Here is a 13477-nt window from a genome sequence, read left to right as displayed (position 1 = left end):
TAATGCATCGAGAGAGGACAACAGTATATGGATGCATTCAGTTGAACATGCATGCAATCATTTTGTTAAATAAAGCTTACGTTGGTCACAGGCTCCTCCTAACCAGCCCGCCTGACATCCGACGTATGTACATGATCCAGTGATATGGTCACAACCTGGACGTTGACAATGACATTCTTCTGAACAGTTAGCGCCAAAATGCCCCTTTTGGCATTCTGCGAGTAAACCATATTGAATAAAAATATGTTGTTAATTAAGAACTGTCAAATATAAAGCTCTAGCCTTAAAACACATCTATTTTCTTATATTTTTTAAACTGTCCTTTGATACATGTGAATTCGTATTAAAATAATATGTAAGGCATCCCTGATATCATACTATATGCTTACCTTGACTACATGTATTTCCGATCCATCCTTCCGTACATCCGGGTATAGTACATGTCCCATTTCTCCCGTCACATTCAGATTTAGCACATCGACAGGTCTGTTTACAGTTTTTTCCGAACTTATGATTGTCACATTCTGCATTATTAAGATTACAATTCAACTGATACGTAAGTAACTAAGAACAATTACAAAAATCAGTCAACTAGGTTATGTAAGCACACAACTGTTATTGAGTCTTATTGAAGGAAACATTAACTTGCATGATTTTTCACATATATATGTCAGAAATATTTTCTTCAGAAATACATATCGAATTTCGCTTTAAAAAAATGACAAGAAAATAAAGTGCTAGGTATGTCAATAAGAAAACCTTCTTATGACATATTAAAATGTGTATAATTGCATTTGTATACTTTCAAAAGTATAATGCCTTCGCGGTAGAAAAGACCATTACGCTCAAATTGAGACGAAATACATAGATTGAAGGGCAATTTAAGGACCACGTGTTTTATGATTTGAAATCATCCTTGAAATACGTTGTATCATCAAACCAAAAAAGCCATAACGTGGACACCGTAATGTGCAATTCTAACGTAAGATGTCTCTCAGGTACCGGCGATGAGTACACTCAAGAACAAAACTATTGCAAGAAAGCAACAAAAAAAAAAGTCGCGTTAACTATGATGTGCCTCCATATTTTCTGGACTAACAGAAATTAAGTACTGGTGCAATCCTCATTTGTTTGTTTCGATATGTTTTATTTCAAAACCTCTTTCATGAAGAGTTATGGTCAGATATTCATGTTTTTGAAAGTTACTTTGGACCCAAATGATCTTGACTTTTAATCAAATTCGGAGCTGCGATAGCCCAGTTAGTTAGAGTTCTGGTCGCATAAACTTAAGTGAAAAGCCCATATCAGAGGTACGATAGTCGTGGCGGTTTGTGTTTCTCAAGAAGTTAAGAAACAGACACTTCAGAAAGGCTCTCAAGCCTTATTGCTCTGCATTGCATGCACCAGGCCTTCCCTTTGTTAAACGGTTAGGAAGCCACTCTCTACTGCAAGAAGTTCCCGCCTTAACTAGCTGCTTACGGGAGGATAAACCCAAAAAATAAGCCGTAATCAAATTACCTTTAATGTTCATCAGTGAAATACTAATACTAAACTTGATACTGACATTAACTTTTGACCCGTTACCTTAGCCATGTCATCACGAAATGTTAATCAGCGAAATGCTTCAAAACGTGACATAGCCCTTTATAACCCAGTGACATAAAACTCTGACCAAATAATCTGTATCTTTAATTAGTTGACTATCTGACCTTAGACTTTGATCTCTGACCCTCTGACCCCATGATCTTAACATTTCATCATCAGACTCTTCGTTTTAATCTAAACAACTTTGCTTCATAATGTCATAACACACTATTTATGTGAAAAGTTGTAAACGTTGATCTTGAACCGATAGCTTTGAACTTTGTCCTTGTCATTAAGCTGAGTGTGCAATTTTGTGAAGTGAACATCTTTCAAGTTTCATATGAATCGGTCAAAAAATACAAAAGTAATAGCAAGGAGCAAAATGTTTGACGGACACACAGGAAGACGGGGGTAAATGCATAGTAATTATTATCGAAAAGGGGCCCTAACTTCATAATTTCAAAGGTTTATCGATATCATGTAATTGCAATATATCTCTTCAATGACCCATCATAAAAAAATGCGCTGAGCAGTCGGATGGATAAATCTCCTTTGAGTCCTCTCTTTGCAATCTGTTGTATGTTATATGCATCAATCACATCAATAACTCTTCAGCGGCTCAATGTAAGGCAACCAGTTAGCAATCAAATATAACATTCTTTGTTAGCGTTGATGATAAAAATTGTCAGCTGTGCTGCTTCCATGGACTGATGAAGAGAAATGAGCCTCGCGTAAAGGAAGGAATCTGCAAAGCAGTTCATGTACCCTTACCACTTGAAATACAGTACATGCAATAAAGTAACAGAGACAAGATGATTTTAGAGCTTGAGGAAGAAGTGAACAAATATCAATATTAGCCGAATATTAGTATGTGTGTGTGTGTGGGGGGGGGGGGGGGGGGGGGGGGGGGGGGGGGGGGGGGGGGTTAAATGTGGGATTTCATTGTCGTACTGGCGTTTTGGGACACAAATTATAATAAGATATCAAGGAAACATTTATATGAAAATTGACGGTATTCGACGGCCCAGAGCTTAGGTCCTCCATTTTCACAGGTTATGAGCCACATGGAATACTTACGACAATGCTATGTTTATGTGCTCGATCTATTAGCCTATAATTGCTATACCAGTCTGTTTGTGCAGTATAACATTGTTGTGATTGCGGTTTCGTTTTTGTGACCACTGAGGTGTAATAACAGAGTCGTATTCGATACCGATACAGAGCTGCTAAGAACTCCTGGGCTCGGTAATATTGGGGGTGCCAATGGTCTGTCATATCATGTGTATCTAAACTGTCTGCATAATAATTACATATTATTATTAGCACATATTCCAAAAATGAATGTGCAATAAAGTATTGGAGTATATAAATTTATCAACAATTGAAACAACGAATTTAATCGCACAAAATCTGTAATTAAATGTTAAGACCAGAATCACGCGACGCAAAATCCTCGTCGCTGTATAAAGTGATCGGAGTTTGTTTGTTTCACTGAGGTGGAGTGAAGTTAAATGTAAATAATTTGCTAGTAAATGTAAACGTCATGTCCTGATTTAATCATAGGTGATGAAAAATGTTACATTTCAAATATACGGTCAGACAATTCTGCTTGAGTATTACTAATTATTAAGCTTACAGTCTTGAAAATAGGATGGCAGAATCTACAGGTTATTCAAAACCAAGTGTTAACGCAATTCATCATGTGTTTCTAAATTCCTTTCAGCTGATATCTTCAGAGATATGACAAACGCACACTGAGACGCATTACCAACAACTTCAATGAGAGGAAAACCATTTGTCGGAGACTATTTCTCCACATGTAGGTGAATACTTAGCTTTGAAAGGATGCCGAAAACTTATATTGCCCTTTATGAAACGCGTCTATCTATTTGGTATTTTGAAACATTTTCTTCATGTAATGGTAGGAACTAGAACTGTTCCTCCTGATATGATGATTATCAATATACTTGGATACACAAAAGGAAATCAATACGTTGTAAGTGAAACTATAAAAACAAATAAAACAATAAAGTAGCCCCTTGAAAGTGAGGGGCAGAATAAACTGGAACAGAAATGCATGTGTTTGCTTAAAGAATCATATTATGTCTAATTTTTAATTGGGATTAGCTTCACGTAAAACAAAACTAAATGGAACATACAACTTCATCAGTCCAATAAATATGTTTTAAAGAGAATCAAAACAGCAATTATCATCTTTCCGCATAAATTGCTTAAACAGTATCTCACTACTGTAATTTTGATACATTATAATCAATCTGATCAGGGACACATTTTTAACATCGTTTTTCAACATCGCCTATTATATTGTAACAAATGTTTTAACATTTCTTCGTTAGGTATACCGTTACCTTGGCTACATGAGTGTCCCCTCCATCCTTCTATACATCCAGGTATGGTACATATCCCACTCATTCTGTCACAGTCAAAGTTAGCACAGTGGCATGTCTGGTTACAGTCTCGTCCGAACTTCTGATGGGTACACTCTACATTGCATAAAAACGTAAAAAATGTTCAGTAAAAAACTAAAGGTAGAAAATGTGGTATTGGTTTAGTAAGTGGTTGATTGCATATATATTATTTACTTACACCTTTATACAGACATATACATTTCTGAAAAGTTTCAAACTTTGTGTATATAACATTGATAATATATAGCTGGTGTGATTTTTGTGCCTTGAATTCTCATGATGATTTATTCTATGAAGATTTGCTGTTGAACACATGAAGAAGAAAAACAATGGTACCTAACTATTTCAAACATTTATTTGGTATGGCGGTTTCGTTTACAGGTAAGTATTTCCCATTGTGTTTTAAACAACATGATTTTAGGAGAACGTTTGAATAAATAGTGCGTGAGAGGCAAAGCATTGTTTGTTCAAACAATCTAATTCATCTACTGATTATCATAAGAATGCTGCTTGCTTGGTATTCATCCATATTCATTCCCGGAATTTAGGTTTTTAATAAGTATTATATATTTTGTATTTGTTCCTAGAGTAAACATGGAGTCTAATTCATAATGTTCCATAATTGTCTCGGTTACTATTCGCATTTATAATTATTCGAACTTATTCAAATACCTATCTCCTATATAAACTGTCTTAAATTATACCAACCAAGCATTCTTTTATATTCACTGGATGCGAACGACAATGCATCCAATGATGGCGCTTATTGTTTTCGTACAAATATCATCTGACTAAGTTTTCATCAACGTCTCCGCACGTTTTGAAACCTCCTACCATTAAAACAATCGTTTCTCCAAGAAAAAAGATAAGCGCCGGAATTTCCAAAAGTAAAAGAAGATAAATGACACTGAAAGCACACTTGTTTTTGACATCACTGCCGGTCAATGATCAGCAGAAATCATTGTTAATTAGTATTATGTTTTTCTTCGGGCCCGTAATTGAAGAGCTAAAATACATTGACGACGTGCAATTCAGGTGTCTATACTTATATGTCTATAACTCAAATCAAGACCAAAAACCAGCAATTGTGATATAAATCATGTAAGCAGCATAGTATATTCGGTTTAATTTCAGAAAGAAATTGCGGTTATTACGGAATTTCAAGCCAATGCCAAGACTCGTTTTAAAAGCATGATATCAATGTTTATAATGTCAGTTGGATGGCACTCGTTGATGGAAAATGAATCACTGCGATATATTACTCGATAACTTAATTCAATACACATACATGTATGCTTACCTTGACTACACGTGTTTCCGGTCCATCCGTCCGTACATCCGGGTATAGTACATATCCCACTCCTCCTGTCACACTCAGAGTTAGCACAGTGACAGGTCTGGTTACAGTCCCGTCCGAACGTGTGATTGGTACACTCTGATAACGAAATTATCTTCAAAAATGTGTAATCGGGAAATGTAAGCAACCTTATCAAAGTATGAAATACGTTTGTATGTGGTAATTGAATTAATAAAAAGAAAGTCGACATAAAAAATTGATGGATGAATCAAATGACACCGAAATATATCCGTTCTCAATAGTTAAACAGAAATACTATCCATATAAAAAGTGTGGATGGAAAGTGGGGGTATAAGACTAATAGAGTATCCACTAATATAAAGCAAATGATCATATCGGCTGTCGACAGGTAGGAATACATGTGAAATTGAATATGATGAAATTCAATGCAGATGCTTATAATAATTCAAAATATATTATAATTCAGATGCTTATGCTTTTCATTTACTTTCTTGTATGCACATTATTTGTGCTTGTTTCTGATCAGATTCATTTTTGAAGACATTCCAGTTACTGACTTGTTTTCACTTGCTCGATGTTTTAATTAATTCTTGTAATTTTCTTTTTATTAAGATAATTAATGATTCCATGAAAGTGGAGTAAGATATGTTTGTGTGTATGTGTATGTAAGTTCTTCTGCAATTTTATGATACTGTACTAATGGTTATAACTTCTCAATACAATTGTATAATATTTCACTGTGGGATTTCATTGTCGTACTGGCGTTTTGGGACACAAATTATAATAAGATATCAAGGAAACATTTATATGAAAATTGACGGTATTCGACGGCCCAGAGCTTAGGTCCTCCATTTTCACAGGTTATGAGCCACATGGAATACTTACGACAATGCTATGTTTATGTGCTCGATCTATTAGCCTATAATTGCTATACCAGTCTGTTTGTGCAGTATAACATTGTTGTGATTGCGGTTTCGTTTTTGTGACCACTGAGGTGTAATAACAGAGTCGTATTCGATACCGATACAGAGCTGCTAAGAACTCCTGGGCTCGGTAATATTGGGGGTGCCAATGGTCTGTCATATCATGTGTATCTAAACTGTCTGCATAATAATTACATATTATTATTAGCACATATTCCAAAAATGAATGTGCAATAAAGTATTGGAGTATATAAATTTATCAACAATTGAAACAACGAATTTAATCGCACAAAATCTGTAATTAAATGTTAAGACCAGAATCACGCGACGCAAAATCCTCGTCGCTGTATAAAGTGATCGGAGTTTGTTTGTTTCACTGAGGTGGAGTGAAGTTAAATGTAAATAATTTGCTAGTAAATGTAAACGTCATGTCCTGATTTAATCATAGGTGATGAAAAATGTTACATTTCAAATATACGGTCAGACAATTCTGCTTGAGTATTACTAATTATTAAGCTTACAGTCTTGAAAATAGGATGGCAGAATCTACAGGTTATTCAAAACCAAGTGTTAACGCAATTCATCATGTGTTTCTAAATTCCTTTCAGCTGATATCTTCAGAGATATGACAAACGCACACTGAGACGCATTACCAACAACTTCAATGAGAGGAAAACCATTTGTCGGAGACTATTTCTCCACATGTAGGTGAATACTTAGCTTTGAAAGGATGCCGAAAACTTATATTGCCCTTTATGAAACGCGTCTATCTATTTGGTATTTTGAAACATTTTCTTCATGTAATGGTAGGAACTAGAACTGTTCCTCCTGATATGATGATTATCAATATACTTGGATACACAAAAGGAAATCAATACGTTGTAAGTGAAACTATAAAAACAAATAAAACAATAAAGTAGCCCCTTGAAAGTGAGGGGCAGAATAAACTGGAACAGAAATGCATGTGTTTGCTTAAAGAATCATATTATGTCTAATTTTAATTGGGATTAGCTTCACGTAAAACAAAACTAAATGGAACATACAACTTCATCAGTCCAATAAATATGTTTTAAAGAGAATCAAAACAGCAATTATCATCTTTCCGCATAAATTGCTTAAACAGTATCTCACTACTGTAATTTTGATACATTATAATCAATCTGATCAGGGACACATTTTTAACATCGTTTTTCAACATCGCCTATTATATTGTAACAAATGTTTTAACATTTCTTCGTTAGGTATACCGTTACCTTGGCTACATGAGTGTCCCCTCCATCCTTCTATACATCCAGGTATGGTACATATCCCACTCATTCTGTCACAGTCAAAGTTAGCACAGTGGCATGTCTGGTTACAGTCTCGTCCGAACTTCTGATGGGTACACTCTACATTGCATAAAAACGTAAAAAATGTTCAGTAAAAAACTAAAGGTAGAAAATGTGGTATTGGTTTAGTAAGTGGTTGATTGCATATATATTATTTACTTACACCTTTATACAGACATATACATTTCTGAAAAGTTTCAAACTTTGTGTATATAACATTGATAATATATAGCTGGTGTGATTTTTGTGCCTTGAATTCTCATGATGATTTATTCTATGAAGATTTGCTGTTGAACACATGAAGAAGAAAAACAATGGTACCTAACTATTTCAAACATTTATTTGGTATGGCGGTTTCGTTTACAGGTAAGTATTTCCCATTGTGTTTTAAACAACATGATTTTAGGAGAACGTTTGAATAAAAAGTGCGTGAGAGGCAAAGCATTGTTTGTTCAAACAATCTAATTCATCTACTGATTATCATAAGAATGCTGCTTGCTTGGTATTCATCCATATTCATTCCCGGAATTTAGGTTTTTAATAAGTATTATATATTTTGTATTTGTTCCTAGAGTAAACATGGAGTCTAATTCATAATGTTCCATAATTGTCTCGGTTACTATTCGCATTTATAATTATTCGAACTTATTCAAATACCTATCTCCTATATAAACTGTCTTAAATTATACCAACCAAGCATTCTTTTATATTCACTGGATGCGAACGACAATGCATCCAATGATGGCGCTTATTGTTTTCGTACAAATATCATCTGACTAAGTTTTCATCAACGTCTCCGCACGTTTTGAAACCTCCTACCATTAAAACAATCGTTTCTCCAAGAAAAAAGATAAGCGCCGGAATTTCCAAAAGTAAAAGAAGATAAATGACACTGAAAGCACACTTGTTTTTGACATCACTGCCGGTCAATGATCAGCAGAAATCATTGTTAATTAGTATTATGTTTTTCTTCGGGCCCGTAATTGAAGAGCTAAAATACATTGACGACGTGCAATTCAGGTGTCTATACTTATATGTCTATAACTCAAATCAAGACCAAAAACCAGCAATTGTGATATAAATCATGTAAGCAGCATAGTATATTCGGTTTAATTTCAGAAAGAAATTGCGGTTATTACGGAATTTCAAGCCAATGCCAAGACTCGTTTTAAAAGCATGATATCAATGTTTATAATGTCAGTTGGATGGCACTCGTTGATGGAAAATGAATCACTGCGATATATTACTCGATAACTTAATTCAATACACATACATGTATGCTTACCTTGACTACACGTGTTTCCGGTCCATCCGTCCGTACATCCGGGTATAGTACATATCCCACTCCTCCTGTCACACTCAGAGTTAGCACAGTGACAGGTCTGGTTACAGTCCCGTCCGAACGTGTGATTGGTACACTCTGATAACGAAATTATCTTCAAAAATGTGTAATCGGGAAATGTAAGCAACCTTATCAAAGTATGAAATACGTTTGTATGTGGTAATTGAATTAATAAAAAGAAAGTCGACATAAAAAATTGATGGATGAATCAAATGACACCGAAATATATCCGTTCTCAATAGTTAAACAGAAATACTATCCATATAAAAAGTGTGGATGGAAAGTGGGGGTATAAGACTAATAGAGTATCCACTAATATAAAGCAAATGATCATATCGGCTGTCGACAGGTAGGAATACATGTGAAATTGAATATGATGAAATTCAATGCAGATGCTTATAATAATTCAAAATATATTATAATTCAGATGCTTATGCTTTTCATTTACTTTCTTGTATGCACATTATTTGTGCTTGTTTCTGATCAGATTCATTTTTGAAGACATTCCAGTTACTGACTTGTTTTCACTTGCTCGATGTTTTAATTAATTCTTGTAATTTTCTTTTTATTAAGATAATTAATGATTCCATGAAAGTGGAGTAAGATATGTTTGTGTGTATGTGTATGTAAGTTCTTCTGCAATTTTATGATACTGTACTAATGGTTATAACTTCTCAATACAATTGTATAATATTTCACTTTACACTGTATGAAAGCTTCTGCAAATAAAACAAATACAAAAAAGCTTTCTATTCAAGGTTTTTCAGAGACAGAAGGGGAGAATACTATGCCTACAGGGAATATAATTGGACTTTTGACCAACATATTGGGATTCCTCTGATTCCCCATAATTCAAAGCTCTATTTCATAGTTTATTTCTAAATTGCAAGTTACCGCCAAAAGTTGAAAATGTGCTATTTTAAGAACCACTAGCAAATTCCATTGTAGAACACTGCCGTATAAGTGAGATGCACGAACTATGGGAAATATTCCCCACAAGAAAGGCTATAAAGAGAGATATTAACAAATTTCCCTCAAATCTAAGAACAATGATAAATATTCTCCACAAGAGGGCTACATAGAGACATACTTACAAAAATTCCCCACAAACCTAAGAACAGTGATAAGTATTCCCCACAAGAAGAAAACTGATATTAAAAAAGCATACATATCAAGAGAAAAAGGCCACTGTTCTTTTGTTTGATTTCGAGTTAAGTTATGTGAGCGGAGCAATAATGTATCGAAATTTACTGACTGACGACACTGAGTAATTAAATTGGCTTATACTTTCAGCTTACATCATGCTCTTTTTTCACAGAATAAACTTTTATATTGTATATCTGTATATCTTATATTGTATTGTTATTATTTATATTCTATCAAAGCATTTACTGACAAAGAGTTGTGACGGTGTCTTGTACATATACATACAGTGTGTTATCATACGTATAAATGCATTATCAAGTCTATTAACTATTTCCGAATAGGAACGATTCTTCATTAAAAGAAAATGGAGTAATCAAAACATTTTGTGCAATGTCACATTCCTATAATAATTAATGCATTATTGTTTCATTGGGTAAGTTGCAGAAGATAATGAAGGGTTTACTGAGAGGCCAGCCTAGCATAATTGCTGTCGGGATATGATGAAAAATTCTTAGTAAGAGTCATTTAAATTTGTATTGATAATTATGTTAAATGGAATTTGAAATAGTTTTTTTTTTCAATTTGTAGTATCACATAATATGCTCTTGATTTTTTTAATGATTTTGGCGAAAAGAATCAATTGATATCATGGAATAAACTAGGCATACAGTTGTATTATGCCAAATTTTGTTCTGACTGATGACGAAGCTAATGACATACCGTAATACTGCAGAAAGCTTTTGTTTAAACTATATTTGTTATTATACATGGTATAATAATGTTTTTGATAAGTATATTCAAACGTTCTTTTGTTTTGAGAACAGGTTCTCAAAGAAGGGTTATTCTACTGTATATACATAATTGGAAATTATTAAACTGTATATCAGCTTCCGAAAAAAAACATCTGAATACTAGATATTCGTGGTAAATAACACTAATTACAAAGAAAATAAACCGCAAAAAAACAACAACAAAAAAAAGCAAAAAAACAAAAAACAAAAAAAAAAAGATATTATTTTGAAGACTTATATAAAGGTGGTCTTTTCATGAACGCCGAAAGAGCACTGATAACAGTCGGTGAGACGAATCCAGCACACAATGTGGAGTCAATGAGGCGACAAGAAAATAATGGCTCCGCCTACGTAATATTATAATTCTTTATTTATCAAATTTAACATATTATTGTTTGCCTTCAATTGTCCAAGCCTTCATTCACTGATTTGTTTGGACAGCCTGGTGTCAAGTTTGAGCATGAAACACTTGCCTAAAAGTAGTTTGGTCTGGACGTTCTATTTGGCATAGTAAAGATTATATCAAAAGCAAAGCTGCATTAACTGAACGATGCAGTAAGAGTTGGGGCAAATGTATTTCACGGGCCAGTTCACACTACAACGGCACGCGTGCATGTATGCGTTTAGTCTGTTTTGGGGTTAAAGACAACATGCATAATCCATGTACTGGAAAATGTGCAATTTAGACAAAATTATATTTGTATCTTATTCAAATGCTTCAGTAGTTACTATCCGTAAAAGTTCAATTGTGCGAATCAAACAACAATTGTTATCCCAATGACTTTATAACGTGTAATACAATTATATACTGATACTGTTACACCAAATGTAATTAGTTCTAGAGCAAACAAGCAAATAACAAGATGATGTTTGTAAAAAGAATGGATTTTCTTTTGCTAAATTAAGCAATTTGGTTCAAAAGAAAATTCAAAGCAAATTCGAATACTGACAGGTCCAGAGCCCCGTCGTCTGGCTGCGTTATATCCCCCACACTCACTTGCCCATATTGCTGAGATTCAGTCTGAATTTAACATTTTGACTTCCAATTGGGAGCAAGTAGAAAACGAAATACCTTGATGTGACTTTTTTTTTCTTTTACTTCATGGTTAATACCTAATGGTATGATACTCATTTATTAAGTTTCAGTTGTTTCATCTAATCTGGGGCCATTGTCAGATTTTAAAGTCCTTGACCCTGTGACCCAAACGGCCCTAAACGATTACAACGTGGCTATGATCTTTGTTTAGTTTAATTCTAACCAAAGTTTCTTCATAATTTCAGCACAAAATGTCCATCAGTTTAAAATTAATTACATGCATTTGACCTTTATCTTGAACAATTGATCACAGTAACTTTGACTTTAAAGTGGGCATTCACTCAAGAGATTTATTGATTATTGACTTATCATTTCCTTCCGAGCAACTTTGCTGTATAATGCAATAACGAAATGATCATCATTGAAAACAAACTATATTTGACCTATACCTCTGTTAATGTGACCTTAACCTTTGATAAGTGGATTTAATGTTAAATTCCCAACACTTTATGTTTCATAAAGTCATCACAAAATGTTTTAAATTGAAAATATGCCAAAATTTGACCTTGAAATTTGTTTTTGTGACATTGACCTTTGGTCATTTGAATCTCTATCTCATTCTGACCAACGCCGCTGAATATTCTCAATACAAAATATTCGCCTGTGAAATGATACAAACCATGACCTTTGACCTCTGGACAGTTGACGTGCTGTTTAAATCCACCCATAGGTTTTATTTTCCTCCACTCATTGATGCTTTAGACGAAATATGGACCGAATCCTTTTTTTCTTACAGAAGGAATATTCTATAGAATATGCCATATTTTCCTAACTCGACCCCACCCTTCAGACCCCTTAGGGGCGGATGAGAAGCACCGTTGATGCAAAACTGTTTCCCCTTTACCAAAGGAGTTTTCATGCCAAAAACTTTTATTTTCTACAGAAGAATGGTTTTGAAGAATTTGCTATGTTTGACCCGCAGGGGTCCAGATCTATCTTTTATGAAAAAAATGTATCACCCTTCACCCGATGATCCTTTGGACAAAATATGGACCAAATCCTTTAATTTGTACAAGAGGAAATGGATTTTAAAGAATTTGCTATTTTTTATTTAAGAACATGAATAAAATTTAATGATTTTTTTTATGACAAAGTAGTTTTCAGTAAATTGGATGGAGTTACAGGCGAAGCATATATGACTTTGTCTCCATTAAAGGAAAAATGGAATAAACAATGAGACAATATTTTTTAAATTTTATAAATAAAAACGTTAAAGCAAAAAACACAATATTACAAGGGAAATGGGAAGTAACTTTTGAAGGAACATCTTAAAGACACTTATATACTTACACAGGTTCATGCAAATAAACATGAATCTATTTATGAATACCAAAGCCTATGTGCATATATCGCACTGCTACTAGCAAGTGTTAAAAATTGATTGTGATAAATTCATTCAATACATATAGAGTATAATTATTTGTAATGTCAAAATAAGTACTGTTCCTGTAATAGTCGCTAGTCAGTAGGTGTGCTCAAATAGAACCTCCTTTTTGTCGTTTAGAATCAATCTTTTTACA

The 13477-nt window shown here is 33.9% G+C and overlaps 1 protein-coding gene across 1 annotated transcript; it reads right to left on the bottom strand.

The window, feature by feature from the left end:
- Positions 1-3269: 3269 nt before the first annotated feature.
- On the bottom strand, positions 3270-12625 carry LOC117326442 (multiple epidermal growth factor-like domains protein 10). The gene is made up of 6 exons (XM_033883190.1): positions 12577-12625; positions 8868-9002; positions 7508-7642; positions 5314-5448; positions 3954-4088; positions 3270-3358 (listed from the first exon to the last, which is right to left on the bottom strand). The coding sequence occupies exons 1-6, from the start codon at positions 12623-12625 to the stop codon at positions 3270-3272; spliced, it is 678 nt and encodes a 225-aa protein (XP_033739081.1).
- Between the last annotated feature and the right edge of the window lie 852 nt (positions 12626-13477).

The sequence above is a fragment of the Pecten maximus genome, chromosome 4 (assembly GCF_902652985.1).
Source record: "Pecten maximus chromosome 4, xPecMax1.1, whole genome shotgun sequence".
Taxonomy (NCBI): Eukaryota; Metazoa; Mollusca; class Bivalvia; order Pectinida; family Pectinidae; genus Pecten; species Pecten maximus.
This window is presented reverse-complemented; position numbering and strand designations above follow the sequence as displayed.